Genomic DNA, 26,038 nt, shown 5'->3' on the forward strand with positions numbered 1-26,038 from the left:
AGCCAGAACCTCTGAAAGCTCCATTTCATGTGACGTCCTTGCCTCTACTGGAGCCCACGAGAGCAGAAGACCATGGCCTTTGGTCTTCAGTGACGGGCAGGTGGCTGGTACCATGGCCCATTTCTGCTCATTCCCAGTCCCCCCCCTCCCCCGACTCAGCTGTTTCTTCACATTTGGTTATTTTGAAAAGCACAGAACTTTGAGGTGCCTTCCCGGTATCTCACGAGCGCCGTTCCCCTTCTTTGCACAGGCTCCATCCTTCTAACAAAACCTCTCTGTATTCCGGACGGGTCATTTTCTGCCTGGATTACATCATCTTCACTTTGAGGCTGATCCACATCTTCACTGTCAGCAGAAATTTAGGACCCAAGATCATCATGCTGCAGAGGATGGTGAGGGTGGACACTCGCTGCCATTGTCAGTGTTCTTGGCCACCCCGGAGGATGGTGAGGGTGGACACTCGCCGCCATTGTCAGTGTTCTTGCCACCCCGGAGCTCCTCTACTGGTCGATGGGAGGGTCTTGTCCAGCAGTAGCTGTTGCATCTCACAGTCCCGTGAGGTTTGCTTTCTCTGAGGCATTTGCACCGGGGAGGGGGACGGGGGGGAGGCCTCTCTCAGGTTGAACTTGAACAAAAGATGACCACGAGGAGCCAAAAGCGTTCATTCAACAAGTTGTGAGGAAGGTATCCATTTAGGTTTCTACACGGGATCGTGTGCTTTCCTTTGAGTCTTAACAATTCACTTAAGAGCGTCGGCAGGAGAGGGGCTTTCGCACCCATTTCACGGACGTGGACAGTGGGTCCCAGGAGGCTAGTGGGCTTATCTAGAGACAGGCAGGGAGTGAGAAGCAGCAGCCTTATAGCCGTGTGCTGTGGGGGGAGGGGAGAAGCCCCGGGGGCCTGGCTGACGCAGAGTGCAGAGAGAACCGCCCACCGAAGACCTGGCTGTCCTGAGCTCGTGTCCAGACGGCCCCCACCTCGCTCCCGCCTCGGTCTGTAAGTCAGATGGGCGTCTGGGTGAGCTCATCAGGAAGGTCCTTTCCAACGCCCAGGCTCTTCCAGCCTGTGGTTTTCCCTCAAAGCATATCTGAGGCAGCAAGTCACCATGAAGTCATGCTATGGGTGCAAGAAAGCTTCAGGAATAATTAAAGTGTGCGTTCTTGTTTAATGAGGGCAGCTTTTGTTTTTCTCGAAAGAAAGAAAGAAAGAAAGAAAGAAAGAAAGAAAGAAAGAAAGAAAGAAAGAAAGAGAAAGAAAGAAAAGAGCCACCAAGGGACTAATGTAGGGGTTGAGAGAGCATGCGTCGTGCGGTGGGGGGGGGGGGAGGTAGGTGCCCAGCCTCAGGCCTCCTCTGCCCTCTGGCGGGTCCCTCCTTCGGAGAGCTTCTGTCTGTGGCTGAGCTGGCTTGGAGACTTGCAAACAGAAATGTGTCAGCTGGTTTTAATTCTGGGAAACAGATGCCCCCAGGCCCGAAGGTGATGATGGCCATTTATTTTAAAATTAGGGAGCAAACGCTGGCTGACTTAGCTTCCCCGGGCCCCGAGCTTCTGCTCTCTCCATGGTCAGCGGGGCGGGAGCCGCCACCAGGGAAGACACCTGGCCCCGTCCTGACTCCGTCCTGGCGTCTTCCCTTGACAGCTGATCGACGTGTTCTTCTTCCTGTTCCTCTTTGCCGTGTGGATGATGGCCTTCGGTGTGGCCAGGCAGGGGATCCTGCGGAAGAACGAGCACCGCTGGAGGTGGCTGTTCCGCTCGGTCGTCTATGAGCCCTACCTGGCCATGTTCGGCCAGGTGCCCAGCGACGTGGACGGTGAGCCCGACTGGCCTGGGCGGGGACAGCCGGGAGGAGGCTGGGGCTGACCCTGGGGGCCGCCTGAGGAGCACGGGGCCTGCGTTAAACCAACACCGGGGAGTAAGCAGTAACCCTCAGAACTTTTCTTTGCTCCTGAACAGAATTTTACATTCACCTTGCAAGTGTGTGCCCAACATTTCAGCCTGTAACTTATAAACTTTTAAGAAATAGTGTCTCTCTGACACCCTGGAATGCTGAGGACCCAGGTTCGAAACCCAGAGGTCACCGGCCTAAGCATGGGCTCATCCAACTTGAGTGCGGTCGCTGGCTTGAGTGTGGGATCATAGACAGGACCCCAGGGTCACTGGCTTAAAAGCAAGGGGTCACTAGCTCGGCTGGAGCCCCCCCTCCCCCAGTCAAGGCACATATGAGAAAGCAATCAATGAACAACTAAAGTGCTGCAACAGCAAGCTGACACTTCTCATCTCTCTCCCCTCCTGTCTGTCTGTCCCTGTCTGTCTTCTCTCTTGATCACCAAAAAAAAAAAAAAAAAAAAGTATTTCTCGTATTTTCAGCAGCAGTGTGACAACTGAGAGCAACGAGCCTCATGCATTTAGAAGGGAGTGTTGTGAGTTGTACTCTCTTAAAATAACTGGGTGCCCATTGATTAAAAAAAAAAGCACTATTGAAACATTTTGCATTGGCACCTGGACTTTAAACTCCCAACACCCTCCCATTGCCACCTAGTTTTTGGAGGCGGGCTCATGGTGGCCCAGGCGGCGTGGGTTGGCCACACCGAGTTCACACTGGGAGGGTGTGGGGCCCTGCAGCCTGGGGCAGCCTCGCCCACTCAGACTGGGGTCTCTAGCCCGGAGCAGCTTTTGGAGGGCCGGACGCTTAGCCCCCTTCCTTCTCTGCGATTTCTCGGCACGTCCAAACGAAAGCACCCCGTCCTTCCTTCGAGACCCGGACGTCCTCCAAGGCCCCATTCGGTCCAGGCTGCCGCCATTGTTCACTCAGTCGTGCTGATCAGAAGCCTCCGTGTCACGTCCCGGGCACCTCCTGGGATGTCACTCCCTGTGTCGAATTCGTCAGCTATTTTCGTTGGTTTTGCCTCCTCAGTGTCTTTGAAATCAGCCTCTGCTGCCACCCCCACCGCCTCCGCCCCGAGCCGTCCTCACAGCCCACCTGCTTGGCTCTTAGTGGTGACCTCCCACATCCCCTCTGACCTGGTGTCCCCTGTGCCACGGCCAGAGTGATCCTTAGGTGGAGAGAATCTGATGTCATCCCCCTGCGTAAAGCACTCTCCCGGTTAGCCGCTGAATTTAGGGTCAAGGTTAAAGACCCTTGCTCCCTGGGGAAGCTGTTCCGGAGAGGCGGCCTCAGTGTATGCCCACAGACTGCACTGTGCACGTCCGTCTTAGCACTCTCACTGTTCCGGAGAGGCGGCCTCAGTGTATGCCCACAGACTGCGCCGTGCACGTCCCTCTTAGCACTCTCACTGTTCCGGAGAGGCGGCCTCAGTGTATGCCCACAGACTGCGCCGTGCACGTCCCTCTTAGCACTCTCACGGGCTGACGTTTCGAACTTGTGTGGTTGCTTGTCCGCCTGCCCAAAGAGGCTGGCGGCTCCCTGGGGGCCCAGCCCCTGTCTGCCTCGCCCTTCCCCTTTTCTCCTGTCCCGCTGTGGCCCCTGGCTCCTACTAGCTGCTCAACAAACACTTGCTGGATGAATGAATGAACGCCTGATTCTAAAGGCTCGTGTCTTGTTTGGATAAAGCACCTTAGAACAAACAACAGTGCCCGGCACGTTGTGGGACCGTGATCACCGTCTTGCGTCCCCCGTTGTGGGACCGTGATCACCGTCTTGTGGCCCCCCCTGGGGTGGGGGGCCTAGCACTGTCCCTCCGGGGGGGGGCCCTCACCGTCTTGTGCCCCCCCCTGGGGTGGGTGGCCTAGCACTGGCCCTCAGGAGGGGCCCTCACGTTGTACCCTCCCCCTGGGGTGGGTGGCCTAGCACTGGCCCTCAGGAGGGGCCCTCACGTTGTGCCCCCCCCTGGGGTGGGTGGCCTAGCACTGGCCCTCAGGAGGGCCCTCACGTTGTAACCCCCCCCTGGGGTGGGTGGCCTAGCACTGGCCCTCAGGAGGGGCCCTCACGTTGTACCCCCCCCTGGGGTGGGTGGCCTAGCACTGGCCCTCAGGAGGGGCCCTCACATTGTGCCCCCCCTGGGGTGGGTGGCCTAGCACTGTCCCTCTGGGGGGGCCCCTCACATTGTGCCCCCCCTGGGGTGGGTGGCCTAGCACTGGCCCTTGGGGGGGCCCCTCACATTGTGCCCCCCCCAGGGTGGGTGGCCTAGCACTGTCCCTCGGGGGGGGGCCCTCACATTGTGCCCCCCCTGGGGTAGGTGGCCTAGCACTGTCCCTCCAGGGGGGGCCCTCACGTTGCCTTTCGGTTCCCACATCCTCAGGCACCACGTACGACTTTGCGCACTGCACGTTCACGGGGAACGAGTCCAAGCCCCTGTGTGTGGAGCTGGACGAGCAGAACCTGCCGCGGTTCCCCGAGTGGATCACCATCCCCCTGGTGTGCGTCTACATGCTGTCCACCAACATCCTGCTGGTCAACCTGCTGGTCGCCATGTTCGGGTGCGTGTCTGTGCCATGCCAGAACCTCCGGGGTGGGGCCGGGGGGCAGGTGCGGTTTCCCGAGTGGATCACCATCCCCCTGGTGTGCGTCTACATGCTGTCCACCAACATCCTGCTGGTCAACCTGCTGGTCGCCATGTTCGGGTGCGTGTCTGTGCCATGCCAGGACCTCCGGGGTGGGGCCAGGGGGCAGGTGCGGTGGGAGGGACTGGGAGCAGAGTCCGAAGGCCCCCCTTGGGGAGCTTTATGGGTCACGTTTCTCAGCTCCCTGGTGCTTCCCCGGTCGTCCCTGTGGCCTCACGGTTTAGGGGACAGGTTGCCTGGAGAGGGTGGGCGCCTTAAAGGGACTATGTTAAAAATACAGTGTGACCCTCTTAGTTTATTTGACATCAGAGATCAGCCCCTGTCACACCCTCCAATGCGTTCGGACACTGTGGATATTCAGCGTCCATTTAGAAATCTGCCCCGTGTGCCATGGTGCTGGCACGACAGTGCAGTGTGCCGGTCAGCTCACCTCCACGTTCTTGTTGTCCGAGGGACTCAGTGGTACGGGTTCTAGGGCTTAAAGGACTCAGCCTTTGCCTGGCCTATGGTGGTGCAGTGAATAAAACATCGACCTGGGACGCTGAGGTCGCCGGTTCAAACCCTGGGCTTGCCTGGTCAAGGCACACATGGGAGTGGATGCTTCCTGCTCCTCCCCCTTCTCTCTGTCTCTGTCTCCTCTCTCTCTAAAAATGAAAAAAAAAAAAAAAAAAAAAAGGGACTCAGCCTTTATCCACTTGCTGCTTTAAACCTTTCAGTTGAAATACGAGGGAGAAGGGTCAGGAGCGTGGCTCTCCCTGGGCTTGTGTCTGACGCGGCTGAGGGCGAATGTGGTGGTGGCTCTGGACGCTCCCGTGGCCTCTGGCAGTGCCTTCTAAGCATTTAGGAAACCGCGGTTTTCCTTTCCCCTTCCTTTTTCTTAGGAGAGTTCCAAAGAGTCCCACGCGGCAGTTTCGGTGGGAGTATCTCAGTTTTATGCTGTGACTTTAGGGGAGGTAGTCATTTTGAGGACAGGGGTCCTGGCACAGACAGACAGACAATTTAGCAACAGAATTCAAGTAAAAAACTACTTGCTAAACTTTGAGGTGGAAGAGAGGCCTTTTCGTTGGGGCCAGGTGGGGATGCGGGCCTCCAGGGACATCGCCCCTCGGAAGGGCGGGGCAGTGAGCTTCCTCGCCCACCATGGCAGCCTTACAAACTGTAACGTACGTAAATGCATGTTTGGGAATTTTGACTCAGTGCTAGAGCAGTCTCTAGATGGTGTTCAAGGGGGAAGGGACATTCTCCATTAAAAGGATCGATCACAGGCCCTGTGTGGCTTATGAAGGACAGGAAGGGACAGTAGATGACTGTGCGTCATCTCAACCCCAGAGCCACGGTGCTACAGATGCCACATCCTGGAGATAGATCCACCCGGGTGTTTCTCCCAAAAAGGACTCAGCAAGTGTACCCGGAGCCAGGATAGCTTCTCAGAATAAAATATATATACTTTTTTAATCTCAGGAATAGAATAAGCTCATTGTGAATGTGCAGAAAAAGTAAGAAAAGAAGAAAAGCAGGACGTGGTATAGTAGTGTAAGAGGGTCCGGGGTGGCGTGGGAAGGGGGGAGAGCAGACCACGGTCCCAGGAGCAATAGCTAGTATTTACTGACCCCTTCTCGTGTGAGGCACGCCCGGGTACCTCACATGGGCGACACCGTAGAATTATTAATCACTTCTGTGTAGGTGGTGTTGTCATTTATGAATGCGGAGCTGGAGCCGGAGAGGTTAGTTCTGCTGGTAGGGGAAGGAATGGGCTCAGAAACATATAATGATATAATAAATATAATAAAATATAATATAATATAGTATGATATGATATGATGTAATACAATATGATATGATATGATTGATATAATATAGTGTAATATATGAGCAGTAATAAAGTGCTATTGACCACTGGGCAAATGGAGGACAGAGTGATGATTGTGGTGGATGTTGGGGGTGTGGCGAGGACCGGCAGCAGCCAGCAGAGGTGACATTTGCTAAGCAGACTCCAGACCTGGAGCCCAGAGCCTGGCCGGGGAGGGAGGGAGGGAGAAGTGGGGAGCTAACGGTAGTTTGGGGAGCACGGCCAGCCGTGGACGGCGGGCTGGGTGGCAGGGATAGGTGATAGCCTGTTCTTTATGTCACGGCACAGGGTTAGGACATGTCCCTGCAGGTGGAGGCAGAGTTCATGGGTCGACCCAGGCCTATGGCCCAACGTTAGCTCCACACTAAATCGTGTGAGCGTCCGTAGATTGTCGCAACAGGCTCTCTGGTTGTCTCTTGCCAGTGGTTTTGAACCTGCTTTTTTGGATTTGGATGCTGGGGCAGGAGAGGCGACCCGGAATGTGGGGAACACCTCATACCTTCTGGGGCACTGTGGGGGTCGTGGGCAGCGCCGGCTGGAGCCTGCTGGCGTGTGGGCAAGAGATAACAAACAGAAAACGTATGAAATCGGAGAGGAGCTTCGGGAGGGACACGCTTGATTGACGTCGACCTGGCAAGTTTCTTGTGCTTCAGTTTATTCTAAAATTGGCCGTTGCTTCAGCATCTACTTTTTCTTTGTTTTTTTATTTTTTTATTTTTTTGCAGACTCTTCATTCTGGTCTGTTGATCAATCTTTCTGTTTTGGTTTTTACTACCAAATGGCTTTAATTACTGCCTCCCCCCCACCCCCCACCCCCCCAAAAAAACATTTGACATCTGTTGTACAAGCCTCCCTCATTATTCTTGTTCAAACTTTCCTGGCTTTTCTTGTGTATTTAATCATATGGAGACGCCTAAGCCTCGTTTTCTGAAATCCTTTCTCTTTCTCCAAAAAAAAAAAAAAAAAAAAAAAAAAAAAATCTTGCGAATTTTATTGTGATAATATTAACTTTGTAGAATCATTTAGGGGAAGCTGACATTTAAACACACAAAGTATCTTACCATCCAGAAAAATTGATGTCAGTCTACATTTATTCAATGATGTGTCATTTCTCAGTGAAGTTTTATTCATACAGATCAGGCAGACTTTTGTTACTTTTTTTTTTTTTTTTTTGCCATTTGTTGTGTGCAAGATATTTTTTTCTAAGATATGATTTTTTCCCCCCCAGAAACCACTTTTTGATAGGCAGGGAAGCTATTCAAGTTGTGCTTATTTATTTCAGAGCAAGGTCTCCTTACTAAATTCTTTTTATTCTTTTTTATCACGGCACGGAAGTTTCCTCCTACTTCTTATTTATTAAGCTCTTTTCTTCTTTTTATCCCCTCCCTCCAATCGGAAATGGACACTGAATGCTGGCAGGAGGCTCTCTGGCAACTATTGAAACCCTATTTTTCCTCTTCATCTGTGATGGGTTATGAAAGTGATGAATTATAAACACGTTCTTCACATTTAGTCATCCTCTGTTCTTTGGTCGGGGCGGATCCTTCTCTTGGCGGACGGCTGGATTTCATTTCTGTACAAGGCTGTTGGAATCCTAAACTTTTGTTGTCTCCTGGTCACATTTTCAGTGTCAGCGAATTTCTGGAAGCTTGTCTCCCCCCCATTTCCTCCTCCTCCTCCTTGCCCCGAGGAGCGTGCTCAGTTATCACCACAGACCTTCCCCCACTGGCTGGGGAGCTGGGGGCGCAGAGTCAGAGGGAACCTTGCAGGGCTCCTCTCAGGGAGGGCACCTAGGCGGTCATCGGTGGGCAGGGGGACCGGAAAGCTTGTGGGTGGAGGGGGGAGACAGCCGGGACGGGAGAGAGGACCTGTGAGCTGCTCCACGTGCTGGGCTTGCCGAGGGGGTGAGCGTGTGCCATCCCCGAACCCCAGCGGCAACTCGACAGGAAGGGAAACAGTGTCTAAAGAACAATAAGAATTGTTTCAGCCAAGCTGTTTGAAGCGGTGCTCGCCGTCAGCCTTCCCCAGAGAACCTTCCTGTCGCTTTGGCCGAGCTGGGATCTGACTTGAGAAAGAAAGAACCGTCAGGAAGCTGCTGCCGTGTGGGAGGCGGACCTCCGTGTACAAACTAACCTCCCACGGTCAACCCTGGCAGTGCGTGACTCATGCAGAGGGGCTTTGGGGGATGAGTGTCCTGTAGTGGGCTAGCTCCCCACTGCCCCTGGGACGTGGAGGAAGGCTTTCCCTCTTCCCCAGGAAAGGAAGGCTGCTCCCTGGGTCCACCTGTGCCCTGAGGTGTAGAGGACACGGGGATCCACAGGAGCAGCAGCGGAGACCTTGCCACGAGGCCGAGTTCTTCAGAATCGCCAACTGCACGAGTGGAAAACCTTCTTTTACGAGCACTGCCCGAGAACATGCTCGACCAGGGGTGGCTGACTTGTTCTGTAAGGTCCAACGAGGGGCTTCCCTTTGGCCAGATGTGATTGATAGAGTGAGATTACCTTGTTAAGGACGAGTGTGAGCCTCACCGTTGTCATTGAAGTGTCTTCCCGGAATACAAAAATTAGTCATCAACACGATTTCTAACGGCTGCTGCATGTAACTGTCTTGATGGACCGTAATGTGTGAGGCATATTTTTAGAGTGGAACACTTCAGTTGTCCTGTCCATCCTGTTGAGAGGGGGAGGTGGGGACGGCGGTTACGGACAGCGTGGCGGACAGCCGTGTGTACATCCATGCACATCCTGCCGGCTCTCCGTAGCTCCCTAGTCTCGGGTGAATATTCAGAGGGATGAACATCTTCAAGGCCCTTGATAAATATGAGGGCACATTACTCATAAGGGCATTGACCCCTTGTGCCTCTTTGTAGCTAACCAAAAAAACAGATGAATGGGAAAAGACAGTCCTTGAAAGGTGTTGTCATAAATATAATTTTAGTGTTCATTCGACCTTTTGTGTGTGTGTGTGTGTGTGTGTGTGTGTGATTGAAAATAAAATTAAAAAGAAGACCCAAAAGCCAGAGATGATTCTGGTCCTACTTGAATTGGAGCGTGCCTGGTGCTGAGCGGTTTTGACCTTGGTACCAGCATGGACTATCTGTTCTGTCCGGACCTACATTACCAAGGTTGCTGCTTAAAATCAACAGTGCCACCTGACCGGGCGGTGGTGCAGGTGAATAGAGAGCGTCGGACTGGGACTCAGAGGACCCAGGTTTAAAACCCTGAGGTCGCCAGCTTGAGTGTGGGCTCATCTGGTTTGAGCATAGGCTCACCAGCTTGAACCCATGGTCACTGGCTTGAGCAAGGGGGCACTTGCTCTGTTGTAGCCCCACGGTCAAGGCATATATGTGAAAGCAGTCAATGAACAACTAAGGTGCTGCAACAAGGAGTTGATGCTTCTCATCTCCCTCCCTTCCTGTCTGTCCGTCCCTATCTGTCCCTCTCTCTGTCTCTCTCTGTCTCTGTCACACACACACAATCACAGAGCTGTGTTTGGCAGCGACATAAGAGGCATGTGGAAGGCAGCTCAGTCGTGACCTTGTCCCCCCCCCCCCCCCCCCAGCTACACCGTGGGCACCGTCCAGGAGAACAACGACCAGGTCTGGAAGTTCCAGCGGTACTTCCTGGTGCAGGAGTACTGCAGCCGCCTCAACATCCCCTTCCCCTTCGTTGTCTTCGCCTACTTCTACATGGTGGTCAAGAAGTGCTTCAGGTGCTGCTGCAAGGAGAAGCCCGTAGAGCCGTTTTCCTGCTGTGAGTGGCGGGCCCCGTGCGCTGGGATCGAAGGCAGGGGCTCATGCCGGCGGGAGGGGGGCGTGCTCTGCCCACAGCTCTGCGGGGAAAGGGCTGACCCACCTGCTGTGAGTGGCGGGCCCTGTGCTGGGATCGGAGGCAGGGGTTCATGCCGGCGGGAGGGGAGTGTGCTCTGCCCACAGCTCATCAGGAAAGGGCTGACCCACCTGCTGTGAGTGGCGGGCCCTGTGCTGGGGTTGAAGGCAGGGGTTCATGCCGGCGGGAGGGGGGCGTGCCCTGCCCAGCCCACAGCTCAGCGGGGAAAGGGCTGACCCACCTGCCTCCCCACTCACACCCATCCATCTGTCCGTGAAGCTTGGGCATCGGGCCGGCCCAGGAATTAATTACTCATGAGAAAGGGTAGATTGAGAGAGACCCCGTTGTCCGTCTGCCAGGGTGGCCCTCTTTGGGACAGACATCAGGATAATGTAAATAGTATGCTGAACAAGCGTGGTTTATGGGATGGTGGCAAACCTGGCTGTTTTTGCTGCCAGTGGCTGCTGTGAAATTTACTCTCTGGGACGCGTCAGCCTTGACCCCAGCAGGGCTTGTGACTTTTCTGGTCACCCTGAAGGAATCAGCAAGCTTATAGTGACTTGAGTTGGCAAAAATAGTTTCAACTTAGAAATGAGAATGGATGGTCCAATATATTAGCCAGCTCGTTCATTGCCATTCAGAGGGGAGACTCCCGTAGGACACCGACCTCCTCTCAGCTGGCGGAGCTGGCAGGGAGGGGGCCTGTCTCACTGACCCTGTCCCACTCGCCAGCTGCCATTGTGACCCTCCACACGGGGGGGGGGGGAAGGCGGAGAAAGAGCACGCCTTCTGGAAACAGCGGTTCTGTCGAGGCTGCTGGCACGCTCTCTGGCCGGGCACTTGTTCACAGCCGATCCTCCTCCATTGTGTGGGCGCTTGGCGGGTCCTTCGGGGTGGCCTGGCTGGCCCCGCTTGCCACAGCTCCGACGTGCCAATGCTCTGCCCGAGGGCTGCTCCCGGACGTCCAGTTAGGGCGACCAGTTCATCCCAGTCTGCCAGGGACTGTCCCGATTGCGAAATGGTGAGTCTTACGCCTCAGCACCCCCATCAGTTCCTGTCATAAAGTGACCTGGTGGGCTGACAGGGGAGGTCAGTCAGCGGCTCAGGCTGGACCCAGCCTTGGTACTGGCGGGATTTCCGATCTCAGTCCCCTTCTGTGGAGAGAGGGGAGATGGGCCACTTCAGCTCTCTAAGCAGATCTAGTGTATATTATTGTGTAACGAACCCCCCTGGGACCTGGTTGCCTGAAACAGCCACTTTTTGTTGGCTGACGATTCTGTGCGTCTGTCTCTCCGTGGTCAGGGCTCAGCGGGAACGGCTGGTCTCTGCTCCTCCCGGCGTTTATCACTTGGCAGGCGGGCCATGGGCTGGCTGGTCCCGATGTCCACGTGCACTCACATGTGTGCAGCCGGCTGGGCCCTCAGCGGGGAGCATCAGTCAGTGTCCCCTGGGCCATGGGCTGGCTGGTCCCGATGTCCACGTGCACTCACCTGTGTGCAGCCGGCTGGGCCCTCAGCGGGGAGCATCAGTCAGTGTCCCCTGGCTCAGGCTTCCCCCGGGCAGGCTGGGCTCCCGCACGAAGCCATTGCTGCATAGTCAGATGCCACCACCTCCGCCGTGTGCTATTGGGGAAGGGGAGTCACAGGCTCGCCCAGAGCTAGGGAGTGGAGAATGAGGCCCCACCGCCCGACGGGGAGGAACAAGCTGGGTGTGCCGACCCCCGAGAGTGCCTCCCCCACCCAGCACGGGCCTATCAGAGGCAGGCAAGCTCCTCACTGCCCTCTCCACCTTGCCACTCACAGTTAAGGGGAGCTGTGCTGTTGGGGCCTTAGGTTTCATGAACTCTTCTGCCATATTAATTTGATTTGACACACTAGAAACAAAAACGTTTCTTTAACCAGACAGTTCTGAGCAGTCCAAAATGATCTTTGATGCCTTGAACAATTGAAAATAAAATTTTCTGTATTCTGATAGCTACAAAGCATCCTGCCCCCAGGAAATGGCCAGAACATAGGCTGACTCTGCGGACGTATCGGACCCTGAGGACGTATCTGTCCCCATGGATGCATGTAACCCTGTGGACGTATCTGGCCCTCTGTTCTGTGCCTTGCTCGAGGCTCACCAAGCTTAGGAAAAGGAAGACAGATCTCCAGGAACTAGCTTCTTCCTCTTTCTCAGAACTGAGTGGATCCTCCCGTGCTACTTTCCCACGATGGGTACATTTCATGAGTAACTTGAATATCTGCTGTTTTTCTTCCTTGAAAAGAAACTTTCCCAAGCCCTTCCCATCTGAGCAGGGTCTGCGACAGTTGTGGATGTTAGCGAGACGCACAAACTTGGTTCCAGAAAATGACCTTTAGCAATTTGGAAAAGAAATAGGTGCCTCAATGTTTCTGAGTTATTCCATTAGTCTTATCACTTATATTCTGACAGCCTCCAAGCCCCGTGGGAAAGTTCTCATAAAATGTCTCAGTAGGTACTAATAAGATAGAGGCTATCCTTGTCTCAAACAGGGCTCAGAATCTCAGGGAGCAAAACAGAAATGAAAAAGCTTTCATTGAGAAGTGTGGGGACCACTCACTTTGCAGAAACATGTAGGGTGCCAGGAGAGCTACGCTGCGGGTACTTTAACCCAGACTAGAGTGAGTCAGGGAAGACTTCCTGGAAGAAGGGGATGTTTAAGTTGAGACCCAGAAAATGAGCAGGAATTAGCCAGGCAAAGAGGCAGAGGGAGGGAGAGAACCACTGAATGAAGTGCGGTCAGAAAGAGGAGGAAGTTTGGGAGGTCAGAGGAGAGAGGAGAGGGGTCCCTGGAGCCCAGGGCTGCAGAGGGAGTAGTGAGAGACCCTGGGCCCTGTCCCATGGCCAAGTTCTAGCTCCACATGGTCCCCCCGCCTCCTGTCCCCAGCCCATCATGTCACATGTCACAATGTCTTTTGCTCAGTTCATGCCGCGCTCCCTCTGTTCCTGGGCGTGGCGTCCTGGGCTGGTGTGTGCGTGCATGTGTATGTGTGTGTGTGTGCATGCGTGTATGAGTGTGTGTGTGTGCGTGCGTGTGCGTGTGTGTCTGTGCATGCGTGTGTGTGTGAGTGTGAGTGTGTGTGTGTGCGTGTTTCCCTTTGGTCTTCTCTTTGTTGCACCTGAGTAAATGGCCCCTGGCGACGGGCAGTGGGTTTGTGTCTTGGATCGGGATGGTCATTCCTGTCCTGCCAGTGTAACCCAAGTGTAAGGTCTACCGGAAAGTTCTGTCCGTTTTTGGAATAAAACAAAATACAAATTTTTCTTACCGTCAATAAACATTATTAAATAATATATTTTCATACCAATCCTATCTTCTGAATATGGTCTGAAATGGTATGCTGAGCTGAATTAAGCCTTTCTGCGATCTCCAATGTTGTCAGAAAAGGATCTTGCTCCAACATGGTCTTAACAACATTGTCATCAATCAAAGATGGTCACCCAGAACGTGGCTTTTCAGAAAGGTCGAAATCACCTGTTTCGAATTTTTTGAACCATCTTCTGTATGTCCTATCAGAAACTGTACCTTCACCAAACACTTTCAATAAATTTCTACATGTAGCATTTCTTCCTTGTTGAAATTTTTAAAAATACAGTGGTGTAAATGAACTTTATTAGTAGCCATGGGTACACTATGGCTTCACACATAAGACTAACGTGAATCAACTTTGTTTTAGTTAATTTGCTACGTCAGTATGTATACATTAAGTGATAAAAATAGAGAGGCACGCATGCGCCAAATAAACATGTGCTTACGTGTTGAAACTTGTTGTGATAGAAACGGACAGAACTTTCCAGTAGACCTTTTATTTTGATGATTCAGAAAGTAAAACAATGAATCTTACTAACCTAAACGTGATAACTGATGACAATTAAGAAAAGAATTAACTTGCCAAGAACCATCATTTTTAAAAAAATTCCTTAACTATGTAGAAATGGAGGCAAGATAGTCATGAAATGACCTTCAATATGGGTCATAATACCCTTCTGTGCTATCCCTGGAGCTGTGTCCCCCTGCAGTCTGGCTTTCGGGGGGATAAGTGTGCCAGCGACCCCCAACTCACGTCCCAGGTGAAAGAATCCTTGTAGCCAACTCCTTTCACAGCATCGTTTTAAGAGATGGAATGTCACTTTGGGAGTGTCATTAGCCATCACGCCTCTGTAGTTGTTCTTCCTGATGAAGTGTTCTGACAATTCGGATGAGCCGCTGTCTTTCCCCTCGTCGTTCTGCCTTGGCTGACAAAGTGAGTCACCTCAAACGCAAAGGAAGCCGAGTCTTTGTGTCAGAGGGGGGGATGGGAAATTGAGGCCTGGGCCCTGATGGTTCTCAAACACCACACCCAAGGGACAGGGGCTCCTGATGGCGTGTCCCGGGGCTGTCCCTGGCTGTCCTGAAGCCAGGTCACGGGTGAGCGTCCATAGGACCTCCAGGAAAGCTCAGGGGACAGTCTATGCCTTTAGATCTGGAGGAAAATGCCAAGTAAATTTAGAAAAGAGACTCCGGCAACAATGTCTATATTCTTTCCTTGAGCGGTTCCAGAAAAACAAGACAAAAACAGAAAAGAGCGGTTAAAAGGCGCAGGGAGGAAGACTTGAAGTCAAGCATAAACTAAAAACGATGTCCAACCGTCCGTGCTGTCTGAGGGGAAGAATGAGGAGCTGCGTGAGGTGGCGAAGCCTCGTCACTGGTGGGATTCCAGCTGGGTGTGGGTGCGTGAGGGGCGACGGGGGTGCCAGGTCCCCCCTCCATCCAGCTGGGTGTGGGTGCGTGAGGGGCGACGGGGGTGCGAGGTCCCCCCTCCATCCAGCTGGGTGTGGGTGCGTGAGGGGCGACGGGGGTGCGAGGTCCCCCCTCCATCCAGCTGGGTGTGGGTGCGTGAGGGGCGACGGGGGTGCGAGGTCCCCCCTCCATCCAGCTGGGTGTGGGTGCGTGAGGGGCGACGGGGGTGCGAGGTCCCCCCTCCATCCAGCTGGGTGTGGGTGCGTGAGGGGCGACGGGGGTGCGAGGTCCCCCCTCCATCCAGCTGGGTGTGGGTGCGTGAGGGGCGACGGGGGTGCCAGGTCCCCCCTCCATCCAGCTGGGTGTGGGTGCGTGAGGGGCGACGGGGGTGCCAGGTCCCCCCTCCATCCAGCTGGGTGTGGGTGCGTGAGGGGCGACGGGGGTGCCAGGTCCCCCCTCCAGAGATGCACTGGGCCCCGCCCCAGATCAGCAGAAGCCGGGAATTCAGCGTCTCATGAAAACCAGTCCGTCCCTGGGCTGGGCTGGGTTCAGAAGGGAGGACAGAACGCTCTTCGCTCCCTCAAGACTTCCTCAGTGATTAAGCACAATGTGGACGTTAAAATGGAAGCCACTCCCCCACTTGGCCAGAAAATGGAGAGGACCTGCAGCTTGAGGAAGCCAGTAGGTAGGTCAGAAGTGGCCCGGTCAACGTGCACCTGTCTCCCCCGTGGGGCCCTGGGAGAGCGATGACCTTACAAGTGGAGAAACAGACTGCGTGAGCCTTCGACACGCTCCCTCTCCAAACGGGTCTTACTCTCAAGAAGGAGGAAAGAAGGGGGGATGGATGGGAGGCCCCCGAGGGACAGGACCCTGCTCTGCACACCGTGCCGTGAGGACAGGAGGGAGGGCGCCCGGGAGCTCGTACCCACCGGAGACTTCCGGAGGCGTCTGTTCACCGCCTGGTCACTTGTTTCTCTGTGGAGACCTCTAACCTCAGAAACCACAGACCTCTGCGGTTGCCGTAGCCTCTCAGGGTCATCCACTTCCTGAACTTACTTTGCATTGGCCTCCAGTGATGGGGAAAGGCATGGGCTTTAAGCTTGAAATTGCTTTCCTTTGGAGAAAAGTGCAAGGATCTGCAAACAAATTTCATAAAAGGTAGGATCCAAACTTCCATTTTTGGTGACATCTTCAGGTCATAAAAAAAGTGTGCTACCCAGTAACTGTATTTTTTAAAAATAAAAGTTCTTGTTTTTTTCATGATTAAAAAGTAATTTGTATCCATTGAAGACCACTAGAAAAATATACTAAAGCACATATAATAAAGAGCAAGGGCACATGTAACTGACCACCAGAGATAAATATTAACACGGGGGTATTCATTCTGTCATTCATGGGTGGGTGTATAATAATTAGATTGATCTGTGCATATACATTCATAATCTGATTTGTTCATTTAACTAATAATACATCCAACCATTTTCCAAATCCACAAATAAACATCTGCATGACAGTTTTTAACTGAAATATGCCAGTGTATCAATGTACCATAATTAATTTTACCAATCTCTTGTTATTAAGCATGTAGACTTTTGACGCCTTTGTTGTCATATAGTATTATGCTAAACAGTCCCATGCATCCATTTTTTGAGCACATCAGTGATTTCCCCTCCCCCTCCCTTGAGTTATTTCTAAAAGAGAAATTTCTAGAAAGAGTATGTCTACGATGAAGTCTTCTGCTCTTGTCTGGCGCTGTGCTCACCCCTAACCCCCTGAGGCTGTAACAGTCTGCGGATTTTCCAGCGTTTGGGAAGCCTGTGGTCTATGTTTTTTACCAACACGAGATATAGTCAGTATTGTAGATCCAACTACTTTCTGGTTTGGTTGGTAAAAATGCTACATCGTAACCTCCACTAGTCTTTTTCCTTGACTGGTGGAGAAGTCGGGTGATTTTTCTCGGTCATTTGTCATTCGTGCTCATTGACCGCCTGCGGGTAGGAGCGCCCCGTCCTCCCCACGCCGGGTTTGAGGTTCTCCTCTGGGGCTCCTGCCTCCATCTTATCAGGAGGAAGAGACACCGGGCACGACGTGGCTAGGGAAGGTACAGTCGAAAAGAGTGCGGTTAGGAAGTGTAGTCTAGAGCGGATAACCACTACTTAAAAATAAATCTGAAAAAGAGAAAAAGAACGATGAGAAAAATAAAGGAAGAAATCTGTATTCGCTAGGAAGGGTTTGCTTCAAACCTGCCTCCGGCAGATTGGCTGTCTTTGACTCCCCATTAATTTTTTTTTTTAAATCCAGGAAGATTACGTAACTCTCCCCAAACTCTAACATGTCGAGGAACAAATTTACAAGTGAAAAGCTAGATACACGTACTCCAAGTGGGCACCGGCGAGGACACGTGAGGGTGAGGAAGGCTGCCTGCCGCACGGGTGCCTGAAACACAGACGATGTGTTGCTTGTTCTTTTCTCTGCACCACGCCCCTGGCTGCCTGTGGAGGAAAAGATGCTACAGCATTTCCCGGGAGGTCCACGCCCAGACGTCACCCCTCAGGAGGGTGGAAACGACGTCAGGCCTTGCTTGCCTCTCCTTCAGAGTTCCTCTCCAGCCTTTGGTTGAGGAGAGGCAACCCACCAGTGGTTTTTCCACACAGAATGACCGCGGTGTCTTCTCATGTCATGAAAAAAGAAGGAGCCCAAGGAAATGAGAACCGAATTCACTAGCGAAATAACCGTGCTGGGTCACGGAACGGAGAGAGGGGAATGGGTCGCTCCTTCTCTTTAGAATACAGGTTGCATTCCTATTCATGCGGGCATGGCCCGTGCCTCCTTGTTGCCCGAGAAATTCACTGCTGCTCCACCTGTCTGCGGCTGTCACGGGTAAGTAACGCTAGTCCGATCCACTGGCGCAGGACGATTCGGATTCCCCCGCTCCGCTCAGTGCCCAGTGGGTGTTGATCCGGGAGTACAGGGACGGATGAAACCATTTGAATGTTTTTCTTTGTCTCATTCTTCAAGGTTTAAAAAATGAAGACAACGAGACTCTGGCATGGGAGGGTGTCATGAAAGAAAATTACCTCGTCAAGATCAACACGAAAGCCAGCGACACCTCAGAGGAGTACGTCAACCCTTCGTTTCTGCTCTGGGAATGTCCTGTGTCCCCAGCCCGCGGCATAGGCCACCGGTCTAAGCGAGCCGTGTAGAGAGTGGTTACGGCAGAGGGCAGTGGCACCGAAAGATATCGCCCAGGCAACGGAGGATGACAAACAGGAAGTGGGGAGGGGAGCCAGCCTTTCAGACAGGGGCGAAACCACCACCAGCTGGCCACCCTGATTGTCCTTCAAGGCCCTGGGGGAAGAAGAGGTATTTGGAGCCTGCAGGACAGGGCTTCAGAACCAGGTGACAAGAGTGTGGGTCCCTCTGCCATGGCTACAGAGGAGGGTTCCAGGAAGACCCTCAGATAGTGGGCATGGGGCACCACCTGACAGGTGCCACACATCTATCCTTGTGATGCAGGAGGAGTGACATTAGCAGATGGGAAAGCCACAGGGCTGATGTGTTATAGGCTGTCCCTGAGAAGTTCTGAGCATCCTTTACGGGTCACAGGGTCTTGTTATCCACATCCTGTAGAGCTAGACAAGCCACTGACTCCATAGACGGTCCACCTGTGCTGGTGACCCAGGGCCTCTAGGAACGTGCCTTTCTTACCGAGTGGGTTAACATGGTTCATGGTCAGATGTCACAAATACTGAGAGCTCCAAACACACCCAGAGGCCGCGCGAACAAAAGTGAGTGCGCACAAGCACGGTGCAGTCCTTTGCGAGCTCCGGCCCCACTCCTGGGGAGCGTGGGGTGTGTGCCCTTTCTCTCTGAGTCACAAGGCAGGAGCCCTGAGCTTTCTCCATGTCTAGACCCTGAACCGGTGGTTTTGGAAGGGAGGGGCGGACCTTACAGGTCCCCTAACACCACGCCACCAGCCCAGGCAGCATCAGCGGGCTGCACCTGTACCCGGGCTGGGGGAGTGGACATTACAGGTCCCCTAACACCACGCCACCAGCCCAGGCAGTATCAGCGGGCTGCACTTGTACCTGGGCTGGGGGGGGAGTGGACCTTACAGGTCCCCTAACACCACGCCACCAGCCCAGGCAGCATCAGCGGGCTGCACCTGTACCTGGGCTGGGGGAGTGGACATTACAGGTCCCCTAACACCACGCCACCAGCCCAGGCAGCATCAGCGGGCTGCACTTGTACCTGGGCTGGGGGGGCGGACATTACAGGCCCCCTAACACCACGCCACCAGCCCAGGCAGCATCAGCGGGCTGCACTTGTACCTGGGCTGGGGGGGCGGACATTACAGGCCCCCTAACACCACGCCACCAGCCCAGGCAGTATCAGCGGGCTGCACTTGTACCTGGGCTGGGGGAGTGGACATTACAGGCCCCCTAACACCACGCCACCAGCCCAGGCAGTATCAGTGGGCTGCACTTGTACCTGGGCTGGGGGAGTGGACATTACAGGCCCCCTAACACCACGCCACCAGCCCAGGCAGCATCAGCGGGCTGCACTTGTACCTGGGCGGGGGGGGGGGGGGCTTACGGGTCCCCTAACACCACGCCACCAGCCCAGGCAGTATCAGTGGGCTGCACTTGTACCTGGGCTGGGGGAGTGGACATTACAGGCCCCCTAACACCACGCCACCAGCCCAGGCAGCATCAGTGGGCTGCACTTGTACCTGGGCTGGGGGAGTGGACATTACAGGTCCCCTAACACCACGCCACCAGCCCAGGCAGCATCAGCGGGCTGCACTTGTACCTGGGCTGGGGCGGGGGGCGGTTCTGCGTCACTTGGGGATTAGGACGCAAGTAAAAAAGGGAAACGCAGCTGACGTTGGAAATGAAAGTGACTTGTATTTGTGCTTTAAAAAAGACTTTAAAACGAAGCCTAATAACCCTTTCTCACTCCTTCTCTCTCTCTCTTCCTTGAAGAATGAGGCATCGGTTTAGACAGCTGGATACAAAGGTACACTTTTGTTTCTAGTTTGAGAAATGTCATTTGCATGTCTGTTATGTTCGAGCCGTCAGCTAGAAGCCAGTGACTATGTTCCAAAATTAAAGAAGTTTATTATTTAAAAAACAAAACAAAACAACCGATGTGAGTCTGGTCCACATTCAGCTTTTTTCGTTCGCTGCGTAAGGTCCGGGTGCTAGAACAGAATTGCTTCTTGGACGTGCCAGCCCTCAGGGGATAGTCCTGAAGTCCCATTTCTGTCACCTCTAAAATCTCGTCCCTCTAACCCAGGGCCGCCGGTCTTTCTCTCAGCTGTAGAGGCAGCTGTAAGATGCTGGCGATGATGGGAACACCAGGCAGGCCCGGAAGAGCAGTCTGGGAGCCAGCGAGCCTTGATGTTGGGCTTTGATGCCAGTCTGGTTTGTTAGCGATGCCCTTTGAAGGCTACTGCAAGATACAGAAACACTCACGTGAACGTTGGGCCCAGGGAGAGCAGGCCTGGACCTGCAGGACGCCCCTTCCACCCGGGTCTGTGGATCACAGCTGACCCAGGTCAGCCCGATGCAGGCGGGGGAGGAGCAGCCCACGGCTCGGTGTGGGAGCGACACGCGTGTAAGGGGAGAAGGGACCTGGGGACAGCCATCTTTGGAGATGAGCTGTCACCATGTAGTGTTTCTTGTTCCGGCTGCTCTCATTCTGATGTCGCATTGTGGCTGATGTTGAACGAAAGGGCCAGGAAGGCTTCGGTTTTTGAGTACTGTACACAAGTGATCATGTTAGGGTGTGTATCATGATTATAACAGTGGAAAGGGAAAAGAAAAAAAAATGCTGGATATTTTTAAACAGCAGAAAAAATTCTAGACTATCAAGGGAATGTATGAAAGGAGCAATAGTGTTGTGAGATTTCTATTAGACATTTCATGTGTGCTATGTAGGCGACCTTATAGGATAGATTTGCTTGTCCACATTATAGATGTATATTTAAATATAGTGCCTGGTGCGTCTGTGCCTAGAGACCACATAACGCCTAGAATTTACTGCGCACTCGCCCTGTGCCGGGCCTGGCTGGGTTGTGCAGGACGGGGTAGCCGCCACGACTTTCCGTGGGGTAGTCCCGTGCGTTCCGGATTGTCTGCTGTGGGGGCTGCAGCAGTGAGGGACTCGTGTAGGCATTGTGTTTGTAGAGAGCACGGGCTGTGTTTGTTTGTTTCGTTGTGTTGTTTTTACCTGTGGGTTCGCGTGGGTGGCTTTGGAAGGAGCTGAGGGAAAATAGGACTTAGGGCTGGGGCTGGAGCTGTGAAAGCCACCCCTCAGCGCCGAGCCTGCTCTGGGGCATGCAGAGAAGGGACAGGGCGGAGGCACCCGTGGACGGGGCAGACAGGAGCAGGACACAGACCTCAGGCCTCGGGCCTCCGGGACAGCTGCTGAGTCTGGGCAGAGGTCATCAGGAGACGCAGGGCGCCGGGTAAGCTGGCCTGACTCCCAGGGACCAGGGGGACCTCCCAACCGGTGAGGTTCTGGGCAGGGGACACCGTCCGTGAGGACAAGAACCTGAACAGTGGGCGTTGTTGGGAGGTGGAGCCTGAGGGAGTCATGCATCACGAAGTCATACAGAAGGCTGGCCACACACACGTGCAAGCCAGGGGCCTCCTGGGACCGCAGAGAAGTGCTTGCAGGTTCGTTCTCCTTTGCACCCGTCCGGCTGTGGAGCTCAGGTCCCCAGAGAAGCCCACCTGTGCCGTGCATGCTGTAGGTTTGGGGAGAAATTGGGCAGGTCCCTGAGAAGGCTCTGTCCCCTGCTCGTCCTGCTCCCCTGCCCCCTCCTATCTACCCCCCCCCCCCTTATCCTCCACGTCTCCTCTTCTGAGTGACAGCAAGTCCTTTTTCCAGCCAGAGAAAATCTAGGGGTCACCGCTTGTTTCTTGAGCCAGCTCTTGGGGCCTTATGCCCAACTTCAAGCAGCTTAGTAAAGCCATTCCACCAGCAGTAACCACGGAGCTCTCCCCAAAGCCCCTCCGGTGACTATAGAATTCGTCCATCTCATTATGTCACCGGGAAACACAGGCATTCACCATTGGCCTCAAGTCTGTAAGGAGGGATCTTCCCATGCCTTCCTTATTGTAAGCAGCTGCTAACCCTTATGCTTTCTCTTTGTTATTAAAACAAACAAACAAAAATACCAAAAAGAGAAAGAAAGCTAAATGGAGAGGTTATTACTGAAAATAAGCCCAAGTCAAACACAGATTTTTCTCTGAGTGCAGCCGCCAGTTAGACTCCAACGGTGCGGAAATTGCCTCGTGCCCAAAGCTTTTGCCGCGTGTACAATGGTGGCGTGCAATTTCCAATGCGCTTCATGCATCTCGTGAAATGAACTTGTGAAATATGCCTGCATCCAAAATAATTATATTATGCCTTTTACCTAAATTGTTCTAGCATTTATACTTTTTTTTTTTTGTGAGCGGAGACACTTTGCAAAAACTTTATTAATATTGTGTATGACTTTTATTATATATTATTCTTTACTATATATGACATGTAAAATATATATTTTATTATTCTTCATTATTTTATTAGTATTTATTAGCATTATTCAAAGCACAACTTTATTGGTATCTTATAATTGTATTAGTATCGATTATATATAACGTTATTTCTAAATATTTTTTCTCTGTGTTGTTAAAAACTTACTGTTTCTGTGTAAGAATCACTAGTAATTTGCATTTTAAGTCAAACTAATACTAATTGATGCGAATGATCACCTGTTAGTCATGTGATTTCAGAGAGTACGTAGCGGACAGGGTCTGACAAATCGCATCACTCATTCAGCCCCATTCCTACCAGACGCCGTACTCACTATCCAGTGTACACCCCTGTTTCATGGAAAAGCTATAGAATTTAAAATTCAAAGTTGGAAAATCAATCTTTTTTTTTTTTTTTTTTTTTTTTTTAAAACTCTTTATTTTTTTTTTTTAATTTTTTTTTTTAATTTTTTTTTTTTATTTATTCATTTTAGAGAGGAGAGGGAGAGACAGAGAGAAAGAGAGAGAGAAAGAGAGAGAGAGAGAGAAGGGGGGAGGAGCTGGAAGCATCAACTCCCATATGTGCCTTGACCAGGCAAGCCCAGGTTTTGAACCGGCGACCTCAGCATTTCCAGGTCGACGCTTTATCCACTGCGCCACCACAGGTCAGGCAGGAAAATCAATCTTAAGACCAGTTCTTTTTTTTCCCTCCCCGGAGCTTAACGATCTCAAGGGTCTTCTGAAAGAGATTGCGAATAAAATCAAGTAAAACTCATAGACCATAATGGAGAAAAATCTAATTACAACAAGGTAAGTCATTGTAATGGCTTGTTTTTTGGGGGGCGGGGGTTTGTTTTTTTGGGGGGGGAGTTTGGTTGTTCTGATGTGTCATTTTCCTAAAAAGTGTACCTGATTCTTCGATACATCGTTCGTGTGTGCTGCTGTGGGTTATGCAGATGCCTGTTTGCTAGTCTGTCTCCCTCTCAGCAGATGAGTATTGATCACCTTTTACTGCTGAGCATGTTTCAGTGAGGCCATCAAGGTCTTTTCACAATAGCTCGTTTGCACAATAGAAATGTAGTTCTATTAACGGGCCGAGTTGAACCCAAGGCCTTTCTCCTGGATCTTATCATTTGCTTTAATTATGTTTTCCCATTACCTGTTCAAATTCTGAAAGCAAGGCTTAAAATGTTGTTAGGGACACAAAGAGCTGGGGGGGAAAAAGCATTAAGGGCCTTTCATTTGAGCAGATTTTTTTTTTTTTGAGAAAGTGAATTTTGAGGAATGAAAACAGGACTCCCTCCCTCCTTCCTTCCATCCCTCCCTCCCTTCTCTCCCCTCCCTCCCTCCCACTCTCCCTCCTTCCCTCCATCCCTCCCTCCTTCCCTCCCTCCATTCCTCCATCCCTCCCTCCCTCCCTCCTTCCCTCCCTCCCTCCCTCCCTCCCTCCCCTCCTTCCCTCCATCCCTCCTTTCCCTCCCTTTTCTCCTCTCCCTCCCTCCCTCCTTCCTTCCATCCCTCCCTCCCTTCTCTCCTCTCCCTCCTACTCTCCCTCCCTCCCTTCCTTCCTCCCTCCCTCCCTCCCTCCATCCCTCCTTTCCCTTGCTGTTTACTAAGTGCCTACTAAGTGCAGAGAGAGTCGTGCCAGGAGCTCACCGAGGCTCACACATGGAGTCCTGCCCCTGCATTAAATACACCGGAGAGTTTCTCTTCACCAAGAGTTTCTCTTCACCAAGAGTTTCTCTTCACCAAGGGGTTGTAGGGTAATTGTGATCACCAGGTTCTTTTCAGTATATCTGGACACCCAGTACTTTTCCTTGGGGGTCTGACAACTGTAGGTCATATTAAAAAGCCCCTATTATGGAGGACTTTTGTGACAATAAGATGAATGCCTATTTTATATACAATCAGAAAGGTAGGCAGAGCCTCCCCAGTTGCTCAAGAAAATAAACGTTGCATTTTAGGAAGAATGTCTTTCAGCTCTCTCCTAATGATGTTCAATGAAAACAATATTTTCCCTTACAATAAGTTATAATTTGAATTTTAGAACATTTGCCGTTTTGTTTGAGTTATGAGCTAAATTTTTTTTAATCAAGAAGAATAAACAACATTATAATGATTTTTTAAAAACCACTGAAGTGTAATAATCAGAAAAGATTCTAAACGAGACGTGTCTATCCACCTTTTACAACCCCAATTTCCACCTCTTATTCTTTCCCAAATGTGTGGATCGTGAGCAAAATGAGACAACAGACTGATGTCTTGTCAGCTTGCCCTTTGCTCAAACGTAAATCTGCATTGAAACGTGGAGAGCCCATTAACTGGCCGATGGCTGTGAACTGGGAAAAGGACCTCCCTCCCGTCTCTCTGTGTGACCCCACAGGAGAGAAAGAGGACGAGAAGAGCGTGTGAGGACACAGGTGTCCCGTCCACTCTTAACCACTTGCATGTTTAGAAACAATGAATAAGGCACGCCCAATTTTTTGGTAGGCTTTTTTCTTCTGGGCACAAGATCCACATTCTTTTCGGGGATGTGATCTGCCTGGAGTGTCTTTAAAAAGCTAACCGGAAACGCGATTTTCCAGGCAACCAGCTACATGCTGCTAACGTGATCTTTCCTGTGTCTCCTTGACACTTCTCTTCTCTGGAGGGGTGACAGTAATCTTCCCCTGGGCAGGGACAAGGGAAGAGACTGCCAAGCCAGGTAGGCGTGCTCTGATACGGTGGAGGTAGGGCAGAAGCACACATGTGGGCACAAGTCTTTACCCATCAGCCCTTCTGGGCTCTTCGTCCCTGAACCCAGGGCCTGGGGAGGAGACAGGCAGACAGTTGTATATATATCGCACTAAGGTGGAGAGAGAGTAAGACCCAGGGTGAAAGGAAAGACCTTTGTTTTCTTGTAGCTTTATATTTAGGACCCAAGGGTCATGGGGGGAGGTATGGTCATTGGAAGCTGATTAATCTCCACATAATAACCCATTGATTCTTGTATTGGCTGCACTGAAATTCTAATTCAGTGAAAGAATTTGAAGTTCCTTTGGGAGTCATCATACAACATCCTTTTGATAAATTACTGCTGTTCTTAACTTTATTATCAACTCATCCTCTTATTTATGCAGAAGCTGCCCAGCAACTGAAGCCCTCAGAGACATTCTGGGTCGTGACCTAGACTGACTGAGCCTTGACCATTCGACCGTGGTCATGCTCTTCCCACTGGCAAACTGGTCAGAATGCAGAACATGGTCTCGTAACCTCTTCGGTACAGGAAAGGACACCTCTCAGTGTTTGCTGGTCTGTTTGTACCCACAACCAGCCTATTACTAATATATTCTGAAGCACGTCGTGCCCGAGAATGAAAGTGGGAAATCCGTCCTTCCCAAAGTGTCCTTCCTTCCTCAGCTTCCACAGGGAACGTCAGACCTCTGCGTGGGAAAGACGCCCGGAGGGCTGAGGACACCTTAGTTACCGAACGACATGCTCGGCCATGGTCCTCATCCCCGCTGCTGTGCTCAGACCCGAGACTGAGACCATGGTCCTCATCCCCGCCGCTGTGCTCAGACCCGAGACTGAGACCAGG

General features: G+C 52.2%; 1 protein-coding gene across 1 annotated transcript in view; it reads left to right on the plus strand.

Annotated features, from left to right (window-relative positions):
- The window catches only part of TRPM8 (transient receptor potential cation channel subfamily M member 8), a 72,979-nt gene extending 49,749 nt beyond the window's left edge, over positions 1-23,230 (plus strand). Inside the window, exons 18-24 of the mRNA XM_066346252.1 lie at positions 251-392; positions 1,639-1,810; positions 4,260-4,437; positions 9,932-10,122; positions 17,954-18,053; positions 19,921-19,954; positions 23,180-23,230. Coding sequence (XP_066202349.1) covers positions 251-392; positions 1,639-1,810; positions 4,260-4,437; positions 9,932-10,122; positions 17,954-18,053; positions 19,921-19,954; positions 23,180-23,230 — 868 coding nt within the window. The remainder of the gene's footprint in view (positions 1-250; positions 393-1,638; positions 1,811-4,259; positions 4,438-9,931; positions 10,123-17,953; positions 18,054-19,920; positions 19,955-23,179) is intronic.
- The last annotated feature ends 2,808 nt before the right edge of the window (positions 23,231-26,038 follow it).

Source organism: Saccopteryx leptura, chromosome 7 (genome assembly GCF_036850995.1).
Source record: "Saccopteryx leptura isolate mSacLep1 chromosome 7, mSacLep1_pri_phased_curated, whole genome shotgun sequence".
Taxonomy (NCBI): domain Eukaryota; kingdom Metazoa; phylum Chordata; class Mammalia; order Chiroptera; family Emballonuridae; genus Saccopteryx; species Saccopteryx leptura.